The sequence below is a fragment of the Myodes glareolus genome, chromosome 1, assembly GCF_982192425.1.
Source record: "Myodes glareolus chromosome 1, mMyoGla1.1, whole genome shotgun sequence".
NCBI lineage: Eukaryota > Metazoa > Chordata > Mammalia > Rodentia > Cricetidae > Myodes > Myodes glareolus.
The window spans coordinates 13,267,622-13,294,068 of record NC_142026.1 but is presented as its reverse complement, the minus strand read 5'-3'; the positions used below and the strand labels follow the sequence as shown (position 1 = coordinate 13,294,068).

At 36.0% G+C, this 26,447-nt stretch overlaps 2 protein-coding genes across 2 annotated transcripts in view; both read right to left on the bottom strand.

Moving 5' to 3' along the window:
* The window catches only part of Vwc2l (von Willebrand factor C domain containing 2 like), a 147,685-nt gene extending 143,602 nt beyond the window's left edge, over positions 1–4,083 (bottom strand). The window contains exons 1-2 of the mRNA XM_048459327.3: positions 3,167–4,083; positions 491–960 (exon numbers count right to left, since the gene is read on the bottom strand). Coding sequence (XP_048315284.2) covers positions 491–880 — 390 coding nt within the window. The 5' untranslated portion in view covers positions 881–960; positions 3,167–4,083. The remainder of the gene's footprint in view (positions 1–490; positions 961–3,166) is intronic.
* A 373-nt stretch (positions 4,084–4,456) lies between these two features.
* Positions 4,457–26,447, bottom strand: part of Spag16 (sperm associated antigen 16) — an 883,930-nt gene continuing 861,939 nt past the window's right edge. Inside the window, exon 16 of the mRNA XM_048459370.3 lies at positions 4,457–4,819. Within this exon, the coding sequence (XP_048315327.3) occupies positions 4,644–4,819 (176 nt within the window). The 3' untranslated portion in view covers positions 4,457–4,643. The remainder of the gene's footprint in view (positions 4,820–26,447) is intronic.

Genomic DNA, 26,447 nt, shown 5'->3' with positions numbered 1-26,447 from the left:
TTGTAAGGAAATCATCTGATTAGCAGAGAGCTGAGCCAGAGCCCTGCCCTATAACAAGTAGGCCCAATACATTTTCTTAATGTTGAGATCACAGCTCTGAGTCCTTCTGTAGCATGTGCATTTCTACACAGCAAACAAATATGCCAAGGCCATTGGTAAATGGTTCCAAATAAAAATTAATAAGTCAGGAAGCTAGCAGAATAGGAAGATTAATTTAACAGGCATATCTTCCAACAATCTCCCTCCAAAATCATATCTTGTAAAAACACAGAAAGATTGTTTTTAGCGATTAAAAATGAAAAGATATTAAACAAGAGCTGAAGATGTCAGAGTAGAGAGATTACTATCAGATACTGAGCGATGAACTAACTGGTCATCTGTCAACCTTGGTGCTACTCTTGCTACCTAGAGTCATGCTATTGTATGTTTTCCAGCTTTACTTTTATGCAGTGAAAATTAGAATTCAATAAATATGGAGGGTAACTCATACCTTAAATTCCTCCAAGATTTTGTAATTTTTTCCATGATATTCACAAAAGTTTTTCACTTCTTTACATTCGGGACAGCATCCATTGTGTTCCACTTTTGTACATTTCGGATGAATTTTAGGGCATTCTGGCTGGTCACAAACAGGTCCATCTAGAGCACAGACACATGGACAGTTGGAATGCCCCGGGAAAAACCGTTCTCCCAACTTGTATACAAAGCCGCTGTCATCCACACACCCTTTCCCTCGATAGTCATCAAAGATCAGATTGTCATTACTGGAAGCCTGGTCACCTTCATCAGCGGGATAGTCTTCGTGACTGATGGCAGCAGAGGTGACCAATCCAGGGATGACCAATAGAAGTATGCAAGCTTCATGAATATGAAGAGCCATCCCACTCCTCACGGGCTTCTGGATGTTCTCCCAGTATTAAATACACTCAGCTCCTTCCATGGGAATGTAAGAGGGGTGGGCTGAAAATAAATATTTAAAAGGTAATTTGACATAAGTAAAGTGAATAAAGATATACTTAAACCCACCTTAAATTATTTGCATGGGTTCAATCTGGAAGACACCAATGCTTTAAATAAACAATGGTCATCTGTCTACCAAAAGTTTGAATAGTGGAATTTGGTAATATATGTTTTAATAAAGGTCATTTATAGAGTTATTTTACTTAAGGACCTTTAAGTTGTAGTTTTTCATTGAGTTACAATTGTCTACCTGTTTGCACACTGTAAAAAGTGGTATTATTGAAACTTAAAAAGTAATTGCCAAGTTATTATTGATTGTTCAAGGATATCTGAAACAACATCTATATTTTTCTTTAAACTGGATGGATCAGTGGTAGATTGTAGGTGTTATAATAATCTGCATAAAAAGAGATTAAGATAAAGCATTAAACTAAAAAAGGGAATTAAAAAATAAAACAGTTTAGTGCAAGTTTAAATGAGATGGATACAGTACAAAGGCTTTCTTTCTCATGCCCATAATCTGGTTGAAACGCTCTGAACACGAAAACAGTTTAACAAATCATGGTGAATACCTAAATGCTACTACAAGAAAATTTAATTGTTGAAATGGACTTGTTAAAAACAAAGCCATTTATACTATTACTCACATCTTTATTTTTATGTGGGAGATAAGCTCCTAGTGGGCCAGAAATTCTTTTATAGCAACCAAGCTCTACTGGTCATGTGATGTTATTTGAAGTTGACTCATTCCATATAATATGAATAGCATTCACATTTTATTGAAAATATAACTCACTAGTAATGACCAAAATATTTATATTTAGGTAATTTGGGCAAAGACACTAAAAAAAAACTTTCTGTGAAACTTTCTTAAAATAATAAAAAATTGATATTCACAGACTATATTCCTTATTAACTAAGGAGCAATAACTGTTACAGACTTCCAGGGTGCTAGTATTTGGTATTAAGTGCTAGTAGTGAGAACCTTTTGAATATTTAGAATAGTTAGCTTATGCAAAGGTTCTGAAGAAACTAATTTCTGGGAGAAAAGGATAAAAAAATTATTCTAAAATATTTCATTTATCTATTTAAATGTTATTGGCTTCATGCCAATATCACTAAGATTGTATGTAGGGCATTTTAAGGTATCTAAGTTTCTTTTATTGTTTTATTTCCAAACTATACTAAAACAGTGATAAACTACTTCTTTTCAGGCTAGCATATAATTATGATAATTTTAAATATGATGAAGATGATGTTAGGAAACTTCATAAACTCTTAGAATACATTTGCATTTCAAGTTAGATATGCAAATTCTAGTAATAGTAAAATGGAAGGCGATGCATTCACATGTTCTCTTTTCAGAGAAGGTTGATATTAGTATTCCTTCAATATTCTCTGATATTAGAATTCCTCTTGGGTGAATTCCTTTGGGGTAATGATAAAGGAGATGAATTTCTCTTAAAATATGTCAAAAATAATGAGTCATGACAGTAGAAGAAAATGCAAACCTATAATTCTACTTTAGAACCTAGAAGCTCCCTTTGACAAAGCATTTCTTTTTGTCTAAATGACTACAGAGGCCATAAACATAGTAGAAGCTTCTGGAGAGACATAAATGTGATTTACTAATTAAAGCATACATTTATGCACCTCTCACATATGTAGAAAGTTTATCTTGCAAGACAAGGAAGCTACCGTGCCTCCTCACAGTGTCCAGCAGCGTCTATTAATCCATGCAAGGAAACCATGTGAAATTACATACAGGGTTCTGCTTTAAAATGACCCAGGCAGAAAATTATCATTTTGTAAGCCACAGGTAGGCATTAATGTGCAAGGTTATAACAAATGCAAACTTAAGGATAAAACAGGGGTGGGGTGCCTGCTTCATATTAGCAATAAGCTTGATTTTATTATGAGAAATACATGTCTTTATAATGAAAGAAAGTTCTTAGGCTATTTTTAAAAGAGCTATCATTATAATAAATATGATTTAGTACCCTCTAAAATGCCATTTAAAAAGAGGGAGGCTATTGAAATCAAACAACACTATTACCTGAAGATTTTAATAAGAATGCAACGCTGCTAAACTGAGGCTCACTTCCCAGCTAAACTTCCCCTCCCTGTATCGTTACCTATGAGTTAAAATGACTGCATCTGTTTATTTGAGAAAGCAAATACAACTCATGTCATAAGAGTCACTTACCGAGTCACTCTGAGGTTAATGGTGGTGCTGGGGGTCACAGACCAATCTGAACTTAAAGGTCAGGTATGTCTTAGGAAAGCCGGTCCTCTTTAGTCACCCAAAGAATGCATTTTCAGGCACGAATTAAAGGCAATCCATCCTCTCTACCTCCCATTTCAAAACACAGCCAAGAAGCAGTCTCCCACCCATCCAGAGAGAAACAGCAGACACACATAAGAAATACGCTTTGGACCTGTCTTCAGAATTCAAAGCAAGAAGCAATGCTGGTCCTGTGGAAATCCGGACCCCGGTAGCAGAATCATGTTGAACTTATTTTTAGCATTTTCTTAGATCCTTCTATGAAATTTCCTGGCTGCTTACGCCTCCTCCACACATGGGTTCACTTACACAGTGTTTGCTACAGCAGTAGAGGTGACTTGGCTAGGCTCTGAGGATCACAAACAGAAACGGCATACTGAAGCTTAAAGCACACTCCACCGGCAGAGCCATCAGCATCGTCCACAGTATGTTGTCTGGATCCCTCCTCAGACACCAGAAGATCCTAACTGTGGACGTGAAGCAAAGGCGCAACTTTAGCTGGGGTTTGGCATCGCTGGGAGCAGTTTGTAGACTGCTGCTGATTCGGAGCTCATCCTGCCGGCAGCCGGGAATTCCTCAGCACCACGGACAGCGCCAACAACTGGCTTCCGAGCCCTGCTTGGTTGAAACCCCCAGCTGCTTCCGCGGACCAGGCTGGAGTGTTGTCTAAGCAGTCACTTGATACAGCGGATGCGAGCCTGGGGGTGGAGGGGGGAGATTCTCCGTGCGCGACACTTATTTGCATTCAAATCACAATAAAAAATTAGAAAGATGTAATTTTGCTTAATGCATTCTTGGATGGGCTGCAGAGATGAAAGTTCCGGGGACTTGCATTTAGAGTTGAGCCATCTGCAGTCTTTGGTTATTACTAATAGATAAAGCACACTCATTGTCAAAGAATCTGTGAAAATGTATGCTTGCCGACTCTGTTTGACCCTCTGGTTATAGAAAAATTTTCCTTGTGCTATACATAATTCAACTTTGGATCTTCTGCAGCTCGGGTTTGATTTAAAAAAAAAAGTAGCCGCGTTTTCCTGCAGTTTGTTCTCTAACGTTAAAAATCAATGTCTTGTAATTCATCTACTCTGTCATTAGGCGTCATTGTAAAGCTGTTTCTTCCAACCCCCTAGCAAAGATACCCTGTCTCTAAATTCATAACCAAATGAGAAAAAGGAAGAGAGAATGGGGGAAAAAAACGGACAGACAAATGAGTAAAATGTTATAATTTTTATTTGTAACAGTTTGGATCATACAACATTTCCCCAAAGCTTGTTTTAAAACAAATCTGTTATTTATTGGTTTGTTTTAACCAGGTACTTACTGGCTTGGGAGCGGACTATGTGAAACATTGTTAAACCTTAGAGGGAATGCCCTCTGCAGCAGGGTGTGCTGGTGCTGGTTAGCACCACAATCGAACGGTGCCGTCAGAACCTCCAGAATACAGATTCTCCCCATCATGGGAAAACACCACAGTGTGGACCTCGCTCTCGTGCCCCACCAGTTTGTGAATTTGTCCAGATTTAAGATCCAGCAGATGGATTACCCCGTTGGCACTCGCCTGAGCTAAAACTCGACCTGAAAAAACATGGAAACAGAGGGAGATTTAGCTCAAGCAGTCAGAGTATGCAAACGATACACATTTTATCTTGTTTTGACTGTGAATCAACAGATTCATTTTTATGTTAGGCCCTCATTAAAGATAAACTAAGTCATATCTATAAAAAGAATTTGAGCCATAATTAAGATACATTTAGAATAAAAGCCTAAAGCTCTATTTACTTAACATTCAAAGGTCATTACAAGCCCCATCATTCTTCTTATATTTGTGATTGACAGATCATTTTGAGATGAGATTGAGAATAACTAAAGGGAGTAACTTTATTTTTCAAATGAATATACTAAAATATTTAGAGGAAAAGCATTCAAAATTAAAAACAGAACACATGTCTTGCATAGATAAACCTTTAGGTATTTATTCTAGGAAATTCAAAATATATCTACCTGTTTTGAATATGTTTATTATAATTCTGCTAAAGCACTGTATAAAACAATAATAGTAGGGATATATATGAGTTCAGTACATTTTTTGGAGTTGAAATGAAATAATTAATATCTCTACTTAATAATAACATGATGTTTAACTTAAATTTCAAAGTTTCTGCAAATTAAAACATATATCTAATCCAAATCTCGTGTGGGAAAGCTTCATAATTTTTATGACAATTTTAGTGAGTAACAAAGAATTAAAATATCCTAATTTTAATTAATAATTCTATTGAAAAATCCCAGTAGAACAACTCTCTGGGCATGTGGAGGCAAGTAAAGCAAATAGAATATGCTTCCCCAAGTTTAGGACATAAGTATTAACCATTGGGTTATCTATTCATACTTAGAAGGCATGATGTCATCCCAATAACAGTGTTTAACATTTATTAAGCTCTTTCAACATGCTGATACTACACTGAATACATAATGTGAGTCATTCTGTACACTTGATACAAGGACTGAATGAAAGAAGAAATAGTAATTCCATCAAGAGGATGAAGACAGAAGCTTGAGAAGAAGATAACATTTAAACACAAATACTTCAAAACTGCAGCCCAGACTTGTAAACATCATATATCCACATCCAGATGACACTTTATCAGTTAAAGATCTAGACAGATTTTGGTAGGTGATCCTGAAAGAAAGGGAGTTTGTCCATTTTGGAGTAAGAATTCAACAGAGCTATCACCATAAGCATGGTGAAATATATGATCACATATCATCCTCAAATTGTCATAGCTGCCTTGGGGTTTTAAAACAGAGAGGGGTTTTAAGAGGAAAGTTAAGAATGATAAATATAGCCTATCTGTAAACCTCTATAACTACTGGGTTTCTTCATCTAGAACAAAACCTGACACAGCAAACACACTTAGGATGGATTAGAGTGTCCAATACAGCAGATGTGAATATTTATTATAAGCCCTCTTCTCCTAAAACCTTTGCTGACAGAGGCATTACACAAGACTTCCCTTCCAGCCTCACTCTAGAGGTGACTTCTGTGTGTGACTTTCCTGAAACTCAGACAAAAGATTTTTTCTTGAACTTTTTATACAATAGCCATTAAAGGAATGCTGGATTAAAAAAAAAATTGGAGCCATAAAACATCAAAGCCCTGTTATACTGTATATGTAATTCTACTTTTGTTTAGGGTATTGTTTTTAAACAGTTCATTTGAAAATGTAATGTATAATTAAGAAATACAGGTTAGTAGTTGTCTATAATAGTCAATCTTATGGTCATGTTAGGTATGTTTTCAAAGTAATAAACAGATATATTTAGATAGATAAATGATCCTCAAACACTTCAAAGAGTGTGGCATTTAATATGTTTAATAACCTAAGTTTTTTGTGACAGTGAAACATGTCTGCTCCTGACAGCACCCATTTACTTCAAAAGAAGATGATGGATATGAAAGAAATTCTGTATGGAGTTTTCTTTCTTTACAGCAAAGTTCGCCATTTGGGCAAAGAGACTTTCCTTACCTCAGTTACTGACAGGACACTGTCCAAACTGGACCAGCAGGATGTAAAAGCAAACTAGTGCCCTTCAAAGACAGCCCTTCAAAGTCTCCTGCTTCTCAGAAATGTCTGTCAGATATAGCATGCCTGTAGGCCAAAGCTGGATACCCCAATGTTACAGAAGAACCTAGGGTGGTTGTCTAGGCAGCCAGATGTCCCTGTTGTTACATAACATTTTCACCCTTCTGGGGTCTTTGTTGGAGTTAAAGAGTAAATAATTAGACTTAAACTTTCCTTAGTTAGGATAGAAAGTGAATTAGGTACAGAACTCTAGACTTACTGAGATAGGATAGATAACTGAGTACTTTCTCTAAATTTACCAAATATAAAAGGACTGGATATTGGAACTGTAATTCGTATTTAATAACTGTTTTGGTTGTATAAATTTTCCTGTTAAAATTAAAGCCTTCTTTTTTAATTTGACAAAAAAAGAACCAAAGTCTGTAAGGAGAAAGATTTAGCCTAAAACCACTATTTTGTGGTCAAACCTGTATAAGTCAATGTTAGTAATACTGAGAGGGACTTAAGGAATTTCTGAAAGTCATTACAATAAAAAATTTTAATAGTTTTGCATAATGATTTAGCCGGTTTACATGCAAACACTTTTTATGCTCCCTTTCTACTCTTGCAACATACGAAAAGTAGGTAAAGACTTTAAAATTTCCAAGATGTATATACCTTTAGGTATATCTACACAATGAGTGTGCTCTACACATAAAATTATAAGACTAGAACATACTACTGGAAATTATTTTCTGGTATCCATATGTGTGCTATGGAACACATACAAAACCCTCATATATGTCAACAGATTTAAAAAATACTTAATTATGACATGGACAATGGGATGATATATAATCTGAAACAGTGCCACAGGAATTTACGTGAGACTTGGAGTAGTATTACTCATGTTAAAGCCGATTTACTTCTCTAAGGTCTGAAAGGCCTCAGCCCCACACAAATAACCACACACTACTAAGAAATACGGAGAGCAGGAGAAATTGTCTCCTTCAGAGAAAGTGCTATCCAATACCAATGTTCAGCCCTGAAAATATCCATGCAAATAACATTATATACAGACTAAGCAGGCTGTATTATTGAACATGCAACAACAATTAATATATGAAGAGGCCATGAATTTGAAAAAGAGAAAACAGGGACGAGGCGGGGGGGGGGGTGTCTAGATGGAGGAATGCAAAGGGTGAAATGTTATAACTGTGACTGCAAAATTAAGAAGATAAATAAACAGGAAATATGAAAGTAGAGCACAAATTAATTCATTTCTACTTTTAATTTTCTTGTGTTTTGAGTAAATAGGCAAATAGGATCCATTAATTAAATTATGAATGTGCATATTCTAAATATAGCATATAAAATATATCTGAAAAGGTATAGTTTTAAAATTATATTTTATATACAATCAGTGTTGATTAAAAATAAAATTATACAAAGTACGTTCACAAAGTTAGGTGTTTTTTACTCGGTCTTTGAGTTACCATGCAAAGTACTGGTTTTCATCATGACATCTTCACAGATATGTCATTTTACCTCATTCTTATTATTGACTCCCAGTTCCTTGTCCCACTGTCCCCAATTTCCTGGTCTGTCTGGTCCTTTTCCTCTGCCTCAGGCCTCTTCTTGACTTCATCTGCCATGGCTTCCACCACCATCTCGTCACACTCCCTTAAGATCTTTCTTCTCTATGCTCTCTTTCTGCTTTCACAACCTACACACACACGCACACACACACGCACACACACACACACACACACACACAAACACGCACTCTTTCTCTCTCACACACATATACACTACTATTAAAATAAACAATTCTATATTTAAACATCATTTGAATAAAATATGACTTATTTCTTTTATGTGTTACATCCAGAAAATTAAGCTATTCAAAGTTTTCATCAAGTAAGAAAACACTATTTTGGGGTATGTTAATTTTTAATAGCTGTATTTATATAAATAACTCAGTATATATCAACAATGAGAGATTATGAGTACTTTTCATCTGTAGTGCCTCCAAAATCACAATTAACATTTATTTATCAATGAGGACAATTCCATTTTGCTTTAATGATGAATGTGCAAATTCCTTTTGATTTTGAACTAAGTTTCTTACAATCTCTACTACTAAGTGAGACAATTAATCTTTACACATTTGTATTGTATATTTCTTTAAATTTTGTTTCAAGAAAATGTATAACTTTATTTATACAGCAAAAAAAAATTTTTTTTTTTGGTTTTTCAAGACAGGGTTTCTCTGTGTCTTTGGAGCCTGTCTTGGAACAACAAAACTTCTTTATATTATAACAAGCAATTTTTTTATTTAAGCAACAAAACCTTTTTATATTGTCGCAGTAAGCATATTTTTGGAGAAAAATTCCACTAATACTCTTTTAAATAAAGCAGCCTCAACTGGATTTGTCATGAGAAACCAAATACATGAACATGGTAACCTGGGCATCATTTTCTTCACTGTTTATCTTCAAACAGGAGGAGCTAACCTACATCTCCATTTAGTACAAACTACCAAATACTGAACTCTTTATCCCATGCCAACAAAAAATGCAGATAAATTATTGGCACTTTTTAAAAATTACATACAAATATTCTGTGAAAAATTTCAAGTTGTTGAATGCTTTTATTCAAATTCAAGTCTGATGTAAAAATGCTGGCACTTCTTCAAACTAAAGAACTTTTAATGAATTTTTGATATCTATGCAGGTGGAAAAATAGTTTGGCACCAAAAGCATACCTCTAAAGAAGTAAGGAGCTATTGTAGTGGAGTTTCAACTGTATTTTAATAAATAAGGCTTGCCTGGAGAGCGGGAGAGTAAAACAGCCACACTAATCAGCCTTCCAGAACAGGCAGTGGAAACACACACCTTTAATCCCAGTAGCCACAATAGTTGCCATAGAAACTGGGTGGTGCATACCTTTAATCCCAGAACTAGAGAAGATTATAAAATAGGAGGAAACAGCTCTCAGGTGCAAACTCATTCTGAGATTCCTGGAGGCAGGATTACCATTTTGGATTAAGGTCAAGGTAAGAACCAGAGGCTGGCTGCTTTGCTTTTGGGATCTTCAGGTTGAATCCCAGTTTCTCTCTTTGAGTTTTTGTTAATTCTGCTTCACGTTATCTTAAGATGCTCAATTTTTACATCCCTTTCTCACCCTGACAAATCTCTCCAAAGTCAATAGCTCTCCATGCTGTAGATTACCCTGATTTTTTATAAAAAGATTTATTTATTATATACAATGTTCTACCTGCATGTATTCCTGCATTGCCAGAAGAGGGTACCAGATCTAATTACAGATAGTTGTGAGCCACCATGTGGTTTCTGTAATCACATTCAGAACCTCTGAAAGAGCAACCAGTGCTCAACCTCTGAACCATCTTTCCATCCCCCTACCTTGATATATTTTTCCTAGTAATCTGGGTTTCTATTTATTTATTTTTAGGATTTTTTATTGTTTTTATTGAGCTATACATTTATATGTTTATTTTCCCCTGTTCCCCTCCCTTACTCCTCCCCTTCTACCCTCTCACACGATCTAGATGCTGCCAATTTACTCAGGAGATCTTGTCTTTTTCTGTTTCCCATGTATCTCTCTTTCTCTCTCTCTCTCTCTCTCTCTCTCTCTCTCTCTCTCTCTCTTTCTCTCTCTCTCTCTCTCTCTCTTCTCTCTGTCTGTCTGTCTGTCTGTCTGTCTGTCTCTCTCTCTCTCTCTCTCTGTCTCTCTGTCTCTCTGTCTCTCTCTCTCATCTTGTTATATTATTCCAAAAATACATTTGGATATAATTTTCTCTTTTTTAATGTTTTTATTAAGCTATACATTTTTCTGCTCCCCTCCCTCTCTCTCCTGTACCCTCCCTCCTCCTCAATGACCCTCATGCTCCCAATTTACTCAGGAGATCTTGTCTTTTGCTCCTTTTTATGTAGATCCACGTATGTCTCTCCCAGGGTCCTCTTGGTTGTCTTGGTTCTTTCGGGCTGTAAACTGTAGGCTGTTTTTCTTTTTGCTTTGTTTTTGCTTTATATCTAAACACTTATGAGTGAGTACATATAGTATATTTGTCTTTCTGGGTCTGGGTTACCTCAGTCAATATGAATTTTTTTCTAGATACATACATTCATTTGCCTGCAAATTTAAAGATGTCATTTTTTTTTTAATGCTGAGTAGTATACCATTGTGTAAATGTACCACATTTTCTTCATCCATTCTTCAGTTGATTGGCACCTAGGTTATTTCCATGTTCTGGCAATTAAGAATAATGCTGATATGAATAAAGCTCAGCACATGTCTTTGTGGCATGATTGAACATTATTTGGATATATACCCAGAAGTGGTATTGCTGGGTCTTGAGGTAGATTTTTCCTAATTTTCTGAGAAATGGCCATACTGATTTCCAAAGTATCTTTACCAGTTTGTCTTCCCACTGAACATAGAGAACTGTTCCCCTTACCCCATATCCTCTCTGATGGCTAAGGAGGTTGAACATTTCTTTAAGGGGCTTTCAGCCATTTGAGATTCATCTGATGAGAGTTCTCTGGTTAGGTCTGCAGTCCATTTTTTATTGAATTATTTGTTCTTTGGCATATGGCCACTGTCTGTCCTTTGTGGTTAACTAGTGGCTAGCTCCATCTTCTGATCTTCAGGCAAGCTTTATTTTTTAGAGCTCAAACAAAACATCACCACAAAATATCCATATTCTTAACTGAAATTACTATCATGTATATTTGCTAAGCTTTGACTCCCAAGTTGGTGCTCTTTTCACTATTCTCTTTTGACTATAGAAAATGTAAACATCTTGGTATACTTTTGAACATCTCTACAGTTAATTTAAACCCACATTGAACACTTGGGTATAGTGTTACCACCTTTGAACTCTTTCTTCATTAATGTCTCTTGTGGAATATTCTCCTTAGCTGTCTGCCTGGTCCGTGGTTATATCATCCTGACAGAAGCTGAGCCATTCACTGATTTTTTTTTTCAAATGATTTTCTTCAACTATAGGTACACACATACTTAGAAGTCTCTCCTCCTGGCATTTTATTCCTGCTTTCACATGTTAACAAGGTGCCAAAAGGTATGGTCAGTCATGTATGTGTTCTCCATTTCTAGCTTTATATTTACTCAGGGACAAACAAATACCCGTGCATTTGACCAACTTGAGAATGAGAGTGTTGTGATCAATACTCTCAGTGGGTAATAATTAAAGTTGTCACAACTACCAGTTTTAGGGCTTCTTGTTTTCCAAGCACTGTCCTAAGTCCTCTAAGTGTATCATCTCACTTTACGATGACAACAACTCTATGGGGTAGAAATATACCTGTGCTACGAATTCTAACAGCTATCATGGCCTTTGCGTGCTTGAAATTCAGCTAGCAGAACTGGAGTGCATTATATTTGCAAAATACTCACCTGTATTTTAAGGTGAGTATTACATTTTTAAGATTTAAAATTTTTAAAATTTCCCATGAACAATGTCATGTACCCTACAAATAGCTTCACAGTTATCACATTAAAATAATCTCACTTCAAATGTATGATATTTAATAAAATAGACTTTGATTTATATTTGGAAATGTATGGAATTTATTAAAACAACTCTTAATCTCACCTTTTGAAATATTTTATCACAATAATATTTAGAAATATCTTTCTGTTTGGATATATCTTGCTTTATGGAAGAAGAAAATAAAATTTAGAGAAATTAAAGCAACTTCCCCAAGACCACACAGTATATGATGAATAAAATCTGGATTTAGGATCCTGAGGACTCCAAGGTTCCTACTCTTACCGTCTGCATCATGCTTTAATACCTCTGGATGAATTTTTATTGATTGACTCAATGTCGTCTCCCCACTATGATTAAACGTCCCTTACTAAATTTTGTCAACAACTTTGTGTATTAAACTCCAGTTTTGAGTAGGACCTATGTGTTTTCTAAGAAAACACATTTCAAGTTGGCTATAAGAAATGTTTTTAAGTGCTTTAATAACATTTATGAACTCTAAGGATCTGGTTGTAGAACTAGCTTGCCAGGAAGAAGCATGGACCTTAGGAGAGTTGCTTTTGTTTTTTGAAAGCTTGAAGAGCATCCAGCATTTCCAGAAATCAACAGTCCTTTGGTGATCAAAAAAGTCATTTTCATAACTTTGGATAACTATACAATAGTCATATGCTATACAAGAATTATCATGAATCCACAAGTAAGTGGAACTCTCATCCATTGCTGGTGGGAATGCAAACTTGTGTAACCACTTTGGAAATCAGTGTGGTGGTTTCTCAAAAAATTGGGAATCAACCTACCTCAGTATTCAGCAATCCTACTCTTGGTCATATATCCAAAAGATGCTCAATCATATTGCAAAATCATTTGTTCAACTATGTTGATAGAAGCATTATTTGTAATAGCCAGAACTTGGAAACAACCTAGATGCCCCTCAACGGAAGAATGGATAAAGAAATTGTGGCACATCTACACATTAGAGTACTAATCAGTGGTTAAAAAAAAAATGACTTCTTGAATTTTGCATGAAAATGGATGAAATTATAAAACACTATCTTGAGTGAGGTAACCCAGACCAAAAAAAAAAAATAATAATATGGTACGTACTCACTCATAAGTGGATTGAAGCCATAATCAAAGGACATTGAGCCTATAGTTCTTCATCCTAGAGAAGCTAACTAATAAGGTGAATCTAAAGGAAAACATAGATCTGCCTGGAAATTGGAAGCAGACAAAATCACATGACAAAATCTGGGAGCATGGGGATGGAGGTGGAAATAAGTGTAGAAGGGGAAGTGTGGTTAATAACATTTTTAATGCAGTATAGGTATGTTATCCTTCTATTCATACCGATTGTTCCCAAGAAGAGCAGATATTTTGTTTTGTTGAGTGATTTCAGCTTGGTTTGTTTTTACATGCGATATCTCTTCAGTACTAAAGTAACCTCATTTGCTACACTGACAAAGCAAACTGGACCTCAGATGTCAATTCATATTCCATGGATTCAAAGAAAAAGCTGCTGACATGAAGAAAACATTTTAAGCAAGCCATGTTTTAAGAATGTGTTTGATTACTAATATTTCCCATGGCAGTGTACCTGTGTCAGTTGGTAATGGGACACCAAGAGAAGGAAGAGAGTTGGTGTCAGTTATGAAATTCCCTAAATCACGCGGACAGAGATCTTTGAGTTTTTTTGTTGATGTTGGAATAATAACTCACAATAGTAGGTAATGAGCTCATTAGAGACTGTGCTACTTTGTAGGAGTCTTTAATTGATCAATAAAGTTTCCTCCTGTGAGCTACAAGTTATCAGGTACTGTTCAGCTGACTATAACATGGACCTTTTTTAAAAGAAGGCTTATTAAATTCTGTATCTATTGGAACATCATATATCTTAGGTCAGATAATTAATTTTGAAGACTTGTTTCTTACTACTTGGCATCTACACATTTACACACATTATTAGCAAAGAAGTTACACAGCCACTTAATAGTTTGGACATGTTATAGGAATATAGAGTGATAGTAATATCACAAATCAAACCTTGAAAAAAACTATGCATTTTTATTATTTCATCACTAGAGGATTTATTCTAGATTAGATGCTGTAGTTACAGGAACAGAGTTTTGTTATAAGGATTTTAACAGATAATTTAATATTATAGAAGCTAATTCAAAACTTTTAAACTTACCATGAATAATGAAAATGTTAATGAAATCCATCATTCCATTTCTCGTTAGTAGAACTACAATACTTTCTCATGATTATTCATGCTTTGCTTGAACATTGAGCAACATGTTTCCAAAGACACAAAATACTCATTTTCCATTTCATTCAAATTAATCTCATATACAGATCACAGGAAATCTATTTATCACAAGTACAAGAATGGAAACTAAAACAATTGTGTGCCCAATATGAAATAACATATCAGAGAGGGGAAGACAGGCTTTGATCAATAAGGAAATGATTTTTATACACATCAGAACCAATTTGAAGCAATTCTCTCGATCAATACAGATAGGCAGAAATGCTTCTCAGCATTTATTACCTGTGGAGAGTGTTATTGATTAATTATATTGATTTTTTGAATGCATGTGGAGAGGCATCTGTTGTTTCTTTAAAAGATGCCTCAAAATGAAAAGTATCAAGAAACTACTTAAGTTTTGAGGATTTGCATTAATGGCTCAACCTAGGTCATTACTCAGAATTTCAAAAATACTGTTGAAGGAGATATGAAATGCAATTTAGTTTATTTTTCATCCTGTTGCTGATCAATTTAATACTTCTATAAAATATTAAGAATTAACTTGGCTAAGTGATAGTAACAATTTATCAACTTTCCCAGCTTTTTTGTACTGTATTATTCTTGCTAAAGCGGCCTAGCTTTTGTTTTTGTATTGAATATTGCTTGAATGGTAAACATTTAATGTTGTAACATTAACATGTGTGTAAATATGTAAAATAGGTTTTAAATATCCTTTGGTGGTGCATGTCATAAAATTTATGGTAGTTAGAGCAGGTCTCATTTTCCTACCATGGGATTTCAGACCAAAAGATATGTTTGCCTTATTTAGAACACATCATGTATTTAAAGTATACAACCAGATGTGGTATTGAAGAGAAAACACATTATCACTTAACTTTGGTATGAAAAGCTACATATCAAGTAGCGAAATATTAGTCCCTTGTGTACATTTTTTAAATTTTACACAAGAAGCAACTAAGTAAATATATAAACTAATTTTAGTCTTTCATGCAAAATCCATAACTATTTTAGGGACATTTGTAAAATGTAGTAGGTAAATTTTTTTTTAAAAAAATTAGTCTTTCCTATAGTATGTTGTTTTCAAAATATGTTCCCCCCATTAGGAGAATGTAAATGAAGATATTCTTGAACAGGTGCTTTCTTCCCATGAATTGTCTTTTGAACATTCCTGAAATCCCTTGTGAGATGACCCTAAAGTTCTAAAAATGTTTAACTAATTATTGAATCTATTTAGACTATCAACAGCCACCTGCTCTCATTAGGAAATCCTTGTAGATCTGATTCCTAACATGGTCTTCACCTATGCAGCTGAACTGCGTTGCAATAATGTTCATTTGGGCGACCCGATGCACTTGGAGTCTTGCAAACACTTGAGAGCTGTGTTGCTGCTGTCAGACAGAACTTGAGTTTTGATTCATTTCTGCGAGTCAGATAAGCTGGGACTGTGATGGTTTCTTCCCCATTGTTCCTGAGCAGGGAAAGAATCCAAAGGCTTCTATTGATAGCAAACTTTTAATTAAGAGTTTAATTAATTTTATTGTACAAAGCAATAAAATCACTTTTAATAGTCCCAATTTTTTTATTTAGACTATAACAATTACTACATTTTTAAGACTCTAAAAGGCAAAGTTCTAATATTTTGAGAATATTTAAACTGGTAACTTTGCCATAAATGAACTCCCCATTATGAATATGGTGGTTTGTCTGTGGAAGACTCTGTCGACTCTGGTACTCGATTTTGAGATGGCCAATTGTTAATAGTCACATTCTTATTTTTAGAACTTTATCCTTTTCCATTGAGAGCAGCAATGGAAAGAAGTGAATGGGGTCACGTGAACACAATATCACCACATTAATAACAGTTGGATTGAAAAGAGGGAACATACGACAAAATACATCTAATCCTAGTTTTCCTAGTTTTCCAGTGGAAAACTGAACACAACCCTTCTCCGTAGATTAGAAGTGGCCAAATTATTTAGTTTAAATAGAGTATAATATGTTGATTTGAAAGAAATGTTAAATTTAAGGCTGAGAGTTCAACCTTCTAAAGTTCAGCTTTTAATTCCAAGTCTTCCACAATTCCTTACCCGTAAAAGACTCAAAGCCTTGCTATTTAATGGATATTTACCTTCAAAGTTGCTTGAAGTGGTTATAAAAAAGATGAAGCCACTAGTTCCCACTTATCTATGTGTTCCTGAAAATGTTGATCTCTGGTGATGGCTATTTTTATTTTCAACTTTACACATGTAGAATCATGTGGGATGAGAGTCTCACTGAGTATTTTCTAGATCGCTTTGGCTTGCGGGGGAACTCCTTGATCATGTTAGTTGATGTGGTAAGATCCAGTCTAAGTGTGGCCGACACTGTTTCCTGGGTTTGTGCTCTGCATGGTATAAGAGTGGAGGAAGTGAGCAGAGAAGAAGGAAAGGGTGCATGTTTTCTCTCAGTCCTTGAGCATGAATGTGATGTGACTAGCCTCTTCAAGTTCCTGCCTATGACAGACGGCAACTTGGATTTGTGAAGTAAGAGAAACCCTTTCTTACCAAGTAGCTTTATGTTACAGCATTTATCCCAGCCACAGAGAGGAAATGAGGGCACTTTTGTACTATGTGATATCCTACAGTCACACCTCATCAAAGCGTTGTGTTGATATCACAGACGAAAGCCCCGAATCTTAGGGTGCAATCATGGGATGTCATGTCTTCAAGATTATGGAGCTAGTGTCTTCTCTTTCCAACAGACTGAAGGAGATTGAAAGCAGTTATGACAGAAAGTTGAACTAATTCGATGCTACATGGTGTGAGAAGCAGGTATATCTTTACTTCTAGTTCAGTGAATCCATCTCTTTGGAAATCCGAATTAACTTTCTGGCACCATAGGGTGATAGTCTCACTGTGCACCTCATACTAACTCTAAAGACACGGGACTGCTCTGTTTCCATTCAGTATTTCTCCACTAAACTCTCTCATTCTCAGTCCCCTAATCTTCTGTACTGCATGGGTCAAGGAGCTTTTGCTAAAAGGCAACGCACTTTTAGAATGGAGACACTGACAAGTACTTAGGGTTAAGCAATGAGCCAGACAGGACTAGATTTGTACATGAGGCAGAACCTTGACAAAGTTAACACTATTGTCACTCATAGAGAAAGCAGTCTGACTTGTTTGAATGGAAGACATATTAGGACTTTTTCAGATGCAAATGAAAGAAAATTTACCCAATACAGCCAAGAAGCAAATGGTTTAAAAATGTGTCCATTAGCATTGGTGGTTAGAATGTCATCATAAATGTGCCACTGTCTTTGACTCTCAGTTCTGCTGTCTAGGATGCCCTCACAGTGTGCCACTGTCTTTGTCTCTCAGTTCTGCTATATAGGAAGTCATCATAAGTGTGCCCACCGTCTTTGCTTCTCAGTTCTGCTATCTAGGATGTCATTATAAGTGTGCCCACTGTCTTTGTCTCTTAGTTCTGCTATAAAGGTTAAACTGCCTTTCAGTCTGGCTTTCTCTATACCAGTCCCAACAGTACAGACTCATAGTCCATCAAATTTAAAGTCCATGAAAGAGTACCTCGATTTCTAAGCAGTTTCATATAGATGAATATTCCTAATATCTTACTTCAGTCATATGTTTATCTTTGGTCGATTATGATAGCTGAGAGGTAGAAGGGCATGGTTGAGTGTCTACCATATATAAAACTGTCAAAATGAGGGGAAAATGCTGCAATTTTAGGGAGAATCAACAATTGAAGCTAATCAAATTAACTTTAGGTAATCACTCAAGATGTAAAATTCAATGCCAATTTTTCTATCAGAAAAAATGGCCATATTTGAGGTCATTAAAATAATGATTAGCCTGCCATGATCCTGTTTCATCCAGGTCTCTTCTTAACTAAAAGTCTGCCATACAAACAGACCTCAGGGAGACCTGTCAAGGAATCAGCATAATTGTTTCACTAGATTAGCAAAGTTTGGGGTGTCTTAATGAATTATGAGGTGGTAGAACACAAAAATATGGATTAAAATAGCAGAGGAACAAAAAGACCTTGAACATCATGTTAGCAGCAATCTAAGGGTAAATAAAGAAAGTATTCCACAAACTTAGCTTTCCTCATTACCTAGATATAAATGCTTATTAACACAAGTGGCACTTATATACCAGGCCCAGAAAAGCATGGTCCAAGCAAGTCACATAGATTATTCTTTAATAAATTCAATGGAAAAAGTCATTATCTCTGAAATTGGAAACACACAGCATAGTTATAGTCCTGTAACACTATCCCAATAATCCTTGTACGTGTGCGCAAACACTCAAGAAAGCTATCTTTAAGGGCTACTCTATCGTGGTTGGCATAATTTACCCTTCAGGGGAAATTTGCACACCTTCAGAAGATCTTAATGTATTTTTCTAGATTAGAGGGTAGAAAAAAAGAATTGCAAAAACTCCTAAAGTAGGCCATTCAAAATATGTCCGGCACGAGTGCACTGACTTTATAAAGTTGTTATCTTGAAAAGGAAAGCTACATTATTTTACTAAAATCGGTATGAGACTTTAAAAATATATTCTGTGGATTTTTTTCAGATATTTAAAGGAATATATCAAACTGTGAGAAGAAGGAATCAGTGAAGGATGACCAGGTAGGTATTGATCGTTGCTGCATCTGAGTGAGGCAAATGAGTTTACTATACTAATTTCCTTACATCTTACATGCTTGTACAATATCAAGGAACATGGACAGTGGCTGGTCTGGTGGCACACACATTTTCACTCAGCACCTGGGAGAAAGCAGCAGATGAATCTCTGTGAGGTCCAGGCTATCATGGTCTACATAGCAAGTTGTAGGCCAGCCAGGGCTACACACTAAGAACCTCTCTCAAAAATTTTCAAAATATTAGTCATGTAATAAGATAAACATTGTTCAGTTATCATCGTATGATCATCTCTTATATGTAGAACTAAAATGTTTCCTTATCATCAGAGCTACTCAGAGCGCTCTAGAAGTGGGTATGTCTATATTTCATTTCAATAAATTTGGTAACACACAGAGACAAACGCTGGCATTTGTCTAACTATTAAAATGCAAATATTGAATATGCAAAATGTTTAAAAGAAAACAATCCTGAAGTCTTTGTTAAAATTAAGAACTTCTGCTCTGCAGAAGATGTCACCAGGACAGTGAATAGAGGGCCACAGCCTGAGGGAGAATCTGTAAAAGGCACATGTGATAAATGATAATCTAGATAACACAAAGAACTCTAAGTTCAGTAAGAGACCGAAGGACCTGACGGAGGTGGACTGTGTATATTATCAGGGACTACATTAAACAGTCCATGATAAATACATGTGTGAGATCAGGTTGTGTGTCACGTGCCATAGAGGAAATGCAAATAGGATGGCAATGTGGTATTACTGCGCATGTATAAGGATGGCCCTAAGTGAAGACAGGGACACCAGAAGACTGTGGAAAGGGTTTGGAGCATGAATAGGTTCCCAGGCAGCATTGGAAGGAGCACAGAGTGGCACATTTACTCTGGACAGCAGTGCTCGTAGTTTCCTAGGTAAGTAAGTAAAACATCCTCACACTCTGGAAATTTATCTAACAGACTTTAAAATGCATGTCTGTATAAGTACACCCTCACACAAGCCAAAGCCAAATCAAAGATTCTTAGAGAAGCTTTAGTCACAAACCTGCTAAACCCGGAAGCATCTTACAAGTCCTCTGTAAGTGACAAACTAAATAAACTATGGTAGCATAGAAAAACAGAATAGTCTTCAGTCCTAAAGTATATTGGGTAATAGAGTCACAGAAAGATATAGGAAGAACTCAAACAGTCTGAAAAAAGCTATGGGTTGAGTGGCTCCAAATATGTGACTTGCTGGGAAAGACAAGTCTTTGAGATGGTAACTGGTAGCTGTTGGAATGAGGAGGACAAATAGGCAGAACACAGGGAACCTTTAGAGTAGTAAAACAAAACAAAATAATAACCAAAGTCCCTCTATATGACACCATAATGGTGGAGACATTACATTCTGTTGAACCAAAAAGTGTAGAACACTGAGGGAACCCAAATGCAAGTTATAGGCTTTGGATGTTAACAGGCTCATGAGTTGTAACATCTGGTAGAGGATGTTAATGTTGGGAGGTTGGGGAGCTCTGCAAGGGTAAGAATGGGAGATGCATGGCAAAGTTCTCTATCTTCTCAGTTTTGTTATGAACCAAAAACAGTTCTAAAAAGAGGAAGTCTCAAAAAAAAAACCTTGAGAACTTGAAACCAAAGTGAAGTTAACAACTTATTTTCAATTATAATTTTAAAATGCATATCACTTATACACTTAGAATAACGTTGTATTTTAAATGCTCAATGTATTTTTTAAAGTCTCTTACTGTTTTATATAATTCTAGTCAGCATTCTAAACATGATAACTTTTTTGAAAATGTGAGCCATACCATAATATTTAAAATAACGAAATATTCTAATTAGCATACAGTATAGGTTGTGAGAAATGCTGATACTAAGAAGTCAACAGCACACAATAGCTCAAACTGCTAGATTCTTAAAATCAACACTGTTCCACTCTGTCTGACCAATAGAAGCAAAGGAAGAAACCGAGGGGGCAGATATGAGGACTGGGCAGGAGAGGAGGGGAGAAAGGATGAGGAGATTGAGTAGAATGTGGGAAGAAGAGAAAGGAGAAGGGAGAAGGGAAAAAGAAAAAGAGAGGCAAGAGGGAGAAAAAGGTTTTGATGGGGGTTATAAAATAGAAATTAAATTATTACAAATATTTTTATTAAAAACCAGCAACTATGATAACTGAAGGCAGGTAGAAAACATAACTGGCTCACTAAAAATCAATAAAAAATTATAAAAAGAAAGAAAACACGCATCTTGAGTTTTGCAGGCAAATGGATGGAGCTAGAAAACATCATTTTGAGTGAGAAAAGACAATTATCATATGTACTCACTCATAAATGGCTTTTAAACATAAAGCAAAGAAAACCAGCCCACAGATCACAATCCCAGAGAACCTAGACAACAATGAGGACCCTAAGAGAGACATACATAGATCTAATCTACATGAGAAGTAGAAAAAGACAAGAACTCCTGAGTAAATTGGGAGCATGGGGACCTTGGGAAGGGGTTGAAGGGAAGGGAGAGGCAGGGAGGGGAGCAGAGAAAAATGTAGAACTCAAAAAAAAATCAATGAAGAAAGAAATCCCTGCGTCATACTGTACGAATTGGACAATGGTGTTTCCTAAATTCATAAGATAATTGTTCCACCATCTGTTTCTTATTAATCTCATAGTCCTATTATTATTTTTCTGAGGTCTAACAAGGGGTCCCATAGAAAGAAAAACATATTAAACAACAATAAACAAAACCCAAAAATATAATAAAACTAACCTGGGGACTGAAGAGCTCAGCAGTTAAGAGCAATGCCCTGAAATGCTGAGGACAGACTGTATTTCAGCATACATGTGACAAGATGTATGTCCCCACAATGCCTGAATCCTAACTCCCTTGTACAGAGACATGAGAATCCCTAGTGCTTGCTAGCTTTAGCTTTGCAGGGAAAAAAGATGGAGTCCAAGGTTTCAGTAAAAACACTACAACAAAACAGTAGCTAGAGTGATAGTGAAGAATACTCAGTACCCTTGCCTGGCCTCTGTGTACACAAAAGGGCATGTTTAGCCACATATGCACAAACAGACACACAACTACACACACACAGCTAAGTAAACCTTAAAACCCTAAAGAAATTAGAATTATCTTCAAAATCGCACCTTCCTAATATTTTAAAACTGTTTTAGGAACAAACTTAAACTTGACATATTTTTTTTTCAGAAATCAATCAGTATCACAAATATTCTCTGTGTATAACTTATGGTGCTTTACTTTCCATGAGGATTGGACAGCATGTAAGATCTAAAACTATTTTAGTTTCTCTTCTATCAGAAGTACTTCACAAGAGCCTCAGATTAAGCTTTAGTATTATGCATAAAGTACATGAACATTTCAAATTAAATGCTTCTAATTAATATGCATGTAATTCATTTATTACATGATTGTTTACATACTCTACCAAGAGTTTTTACAAAATATTTTATTCTTTCATGAACTACTGTTTCCTATTATATAATAAGTTCAAACAATATCTTATTTTTTATGCTTATTCTTCGATGAACCAGTCTAGAAAAAAGTAACCTTTAAGACTCAATTTTATATGTTATTAAACTAAACTTTCCCACCTAATTATACAGGGAATGGCAAAGCAGACCCAAATCTGGCATATTTCCTCCAAGATCTACTAGCCAGAGGAAGGGACAACTGTGGTAGGGTGTTTATAACCTTTAGCCCAGAATGATATCATCTATACGCCAGCTACTTGAAAGTCTCAAAAAGTATACTCAAACGATTTGAGAGCGTTTCTTTTGTTGTGTGTGTTCATATATGTGTAAGCAAATGTGTGAATACAGGCATACATATACATGTAAGCACACGCCTGTGGAGGCTCGAGGATAACCTCGGGTCTTGTTTTGACGCAATGTCTGTCTTTTTATTTTTTGAGACAGGATCTGTCACTGACTTGAGTCTGGCTAACCACATAGCCCCAGAGAGCTACCTATCCCTGGTTCCCCAATACTGAGATTACAATCTTGTCACCACACCCAGGTAAAAAGTAGGTACTGGGAATGAAACTCTGGCCTTGTGCCTTCAAGGCAAGTGCTTCACCTACTGAACTAGGTCTTCCACCTAAGACTTTTTCTAACAAGGTATTTACATTCAAGTATATTTTAACTCCTACTGAGAAAATATACGATATTACTTAAGAGACCACCAGATCTCTAAGACTTAAAATGAAAAGGTAGTTTTTTTTCCCTAAATCTTCTTCTGCATAGGCCCATTTTCAGAGGTCCAATTTGAATCCATTTAACTGCTTCTTTTGATATCACTGTGTTGATCCTTTGGTATTTTATCACATTCTTTAATGTGCTATTTATATCTTGTTTGATAAGTTGTACCAATATTCTTACCTATATTCTGTTCAATAACATAGGAATTCTATGTTTTATGATTGTACTGTCAAAATTATTTCACAAGACTTTAAGAAATATACACTTGAATGAAAAAAGATATAGCACCAAATATTTTTGTCTTAACCTTCACATTCTCTGTATTACATTCAACAGTCAGTTTGTGCCTCAAAGTAATTATGATTTTCTGAATTAAATAGCAGTGGAAATTAAAGCTATGTAGAATAAAGAAATTAATTGACTTGCATCATAAAGCTAGAAAGTAGCAGAGTCAAGATTTATATGCAGGAAGTTTGATGCACAGTCTAAACAACAGGCATCTGGCTTGTCTAAGTTCAGCCTTTTGGCTTTGGGATTGCTTATGTAATAATGGTGTATGCTATATCCTGTTAGCTTCTCAGGTTCTATGGTTGTCTAAACTCACAGGGTTTGATCAGGTTGTCTCCTCAAACTCTTTGGAGTTTTCTGTGTACTTTCTTCAAGCCTCTTTTTTTTTTCTCATGGAAAAGAAAAACAAACCCCCCTTTCCCCCACTGCCCATCAGTTTTATGCATGTGTTTGTCTCTTTTGGAAACCCTTCAACAGCTCAGCAGCTCAACTTTGGATCTGGTTTTGACTCTGTTCTGGCTCTTCCTCTGCAACTGTGATTTTGGTAACTTTCCCTTTGGCTCCACATAGTCCACTCAGTTGGGTATCAGCATCATGACCAACACTCCTGGAGAGAACCAATCTTCTATTCCCTACCACCAGCTTCCTCTCTCACTCCATCAGGGCGGGAGCTAGCAATGTTCTATTATTGCTGTAATTGGATGGTGCTGAACTTTAACTGGCCTCTCAGTTTATAATTTTTAGTGATATCCAATTCGGCATTCAGAATATGACTGTTTTTAACCAATTTATGTGCAAAGTTAGCTTAAGATAAAATGGGAACTGGGTGGTGTAGAAGAACAGTCACTTGTTTGGCTATCCAGGAAGCCAAGTTTAATTTTAGCCTTTGGAGAATTTGAAATCATTATAATTAGATGAGTATTAAAGCCCACGAGTGAAAAGGACTCTCTTTTAAAGCCTACCCCTTCATTTAGCCTCAATTCACAACTGGCAGATCATTTTCTCAAATGCTCTACCACTGAGCACGCATACAGAGCTGGAGTATAATATAGCTAGAGTTCAAATAACTAAGAAGTAGGCCATGGCTGGAGGTGAGAGATAGACCCTATAATTAACTTGAATATCTACAGCAATGTAATAAATATGAAATTTATATTTATTTGTGGAGAGGAATATTATATTGTTCCATTAAAACATGTGGTACATATTAATGGGATGATTGGTTTTAAGTGATATGGAATGTACCCTCCACACACTGCTTGGATTCTATAGAACAGAGCAATAACTGTCTTTGTGCTCTGGTCCCAAGGTTAATGTGAAGCAAACCCCAGGAAGTAGGTAATCATCTCACAGTCACTTCAAAATTCTGGGCAAGTTCAGCTTCCGTCTGACTCGATGCTTTGACGGACTAAGAGATGTCAATGATACGATGTTCAGAGGTAACAAAAGCAGAAGCAACTGAGCGGTTTAGTCTTTGGTTCCTCCAATAACTATAAGGGTTTTTTTAGTTAGATTTATAAAAGATGTAAAAAATGCTTTATAAATAGGTTTTTCTAAGGGAAAGCACAAGCAAATTCCTCTTTTTCCAGAGGCACATTACTGTCAATAGTAGCATCTCTCCCCAGCTTGCTCTTACCCAAGCACACTTATTACTGTCACCTCTCAGGTTTGTTGTACATACTACCCTGACAGTACAAACCTCCCATCATAAAATCTGTCAGAAAGGCCAGGTGATTTCCTTCGTCTTCTGACACATGCTGTGCCTTACTCTCTGCCTGTCAGAACGCCAAGGAGAGGGATCCACTCTCAAGTTCAGAGCAGAGCAGGGAGGACTATCACATGCAGTGTAAGCACTGGCCTCAGCCTTCTGTGAAACCCTGTCATTTGGAACCACAGTCTCCTGCTGGAAAACGCTATTGGCATAAATGGATCACTCAGGTCAGATGGCATAACTATTGGTTGCAGCAGCTAATTTGAAAAGCATTATATTTTTCTGGTATGACTCTACCTTAATTTTTCTTTATTATAAGCTCTTTGGAAACTTGTAATGTGTTTTCTTTTCCATAGGGAATGGCCACTGTGTGGAAGTATATATTTCTAGCTTGACTTGTCTTCATTATATTCTTCTCTTATGGGTTACATATGTCTCTATATTCATCTTTAGTTTGTCTTATCTACAGAGGATTGTTCCTCTTGGCTTCCAAAAGCGATTGATTTAAATGGTTTCAGTGTAATGTACTGGGCAGTCTTTTGTTCACCAGAGGTGTTTTTCTGGCATCCCATTGAGCCTTTATGTTTTCTCTCCTTACCTCCTTCTCTAGAAGCGTGTGTTTATGAGAGGCCTGGGAAGCAGGTTATTAATACAGGCGCTGCTCTCAAAAAAGAATGTGGCTAATTTTGTAGCAAATACAACAGAGCTTTAAAAACTGGTATACATGGTAGAGTCAGTCACCTGGGGACAGTGTGGACTTAGCAGAGAATTACTTCTTTGTCTCTGGTGCTGTTTCCCACTCAGTTTACCTCAGTGTTTGAAATTATAAAGTAGCATGTTATAGCCATGAACATGAAGAAAAATATCTGAAATAGCAATGATGATTTCATATATACATATACCTTATGTTGCTTAATCTTATCCTGGCTTGAAATGTTATTGGACAGAACGGATGTTAATAATTGGGTCTCGATCATTCTTCTAAGCTGTTT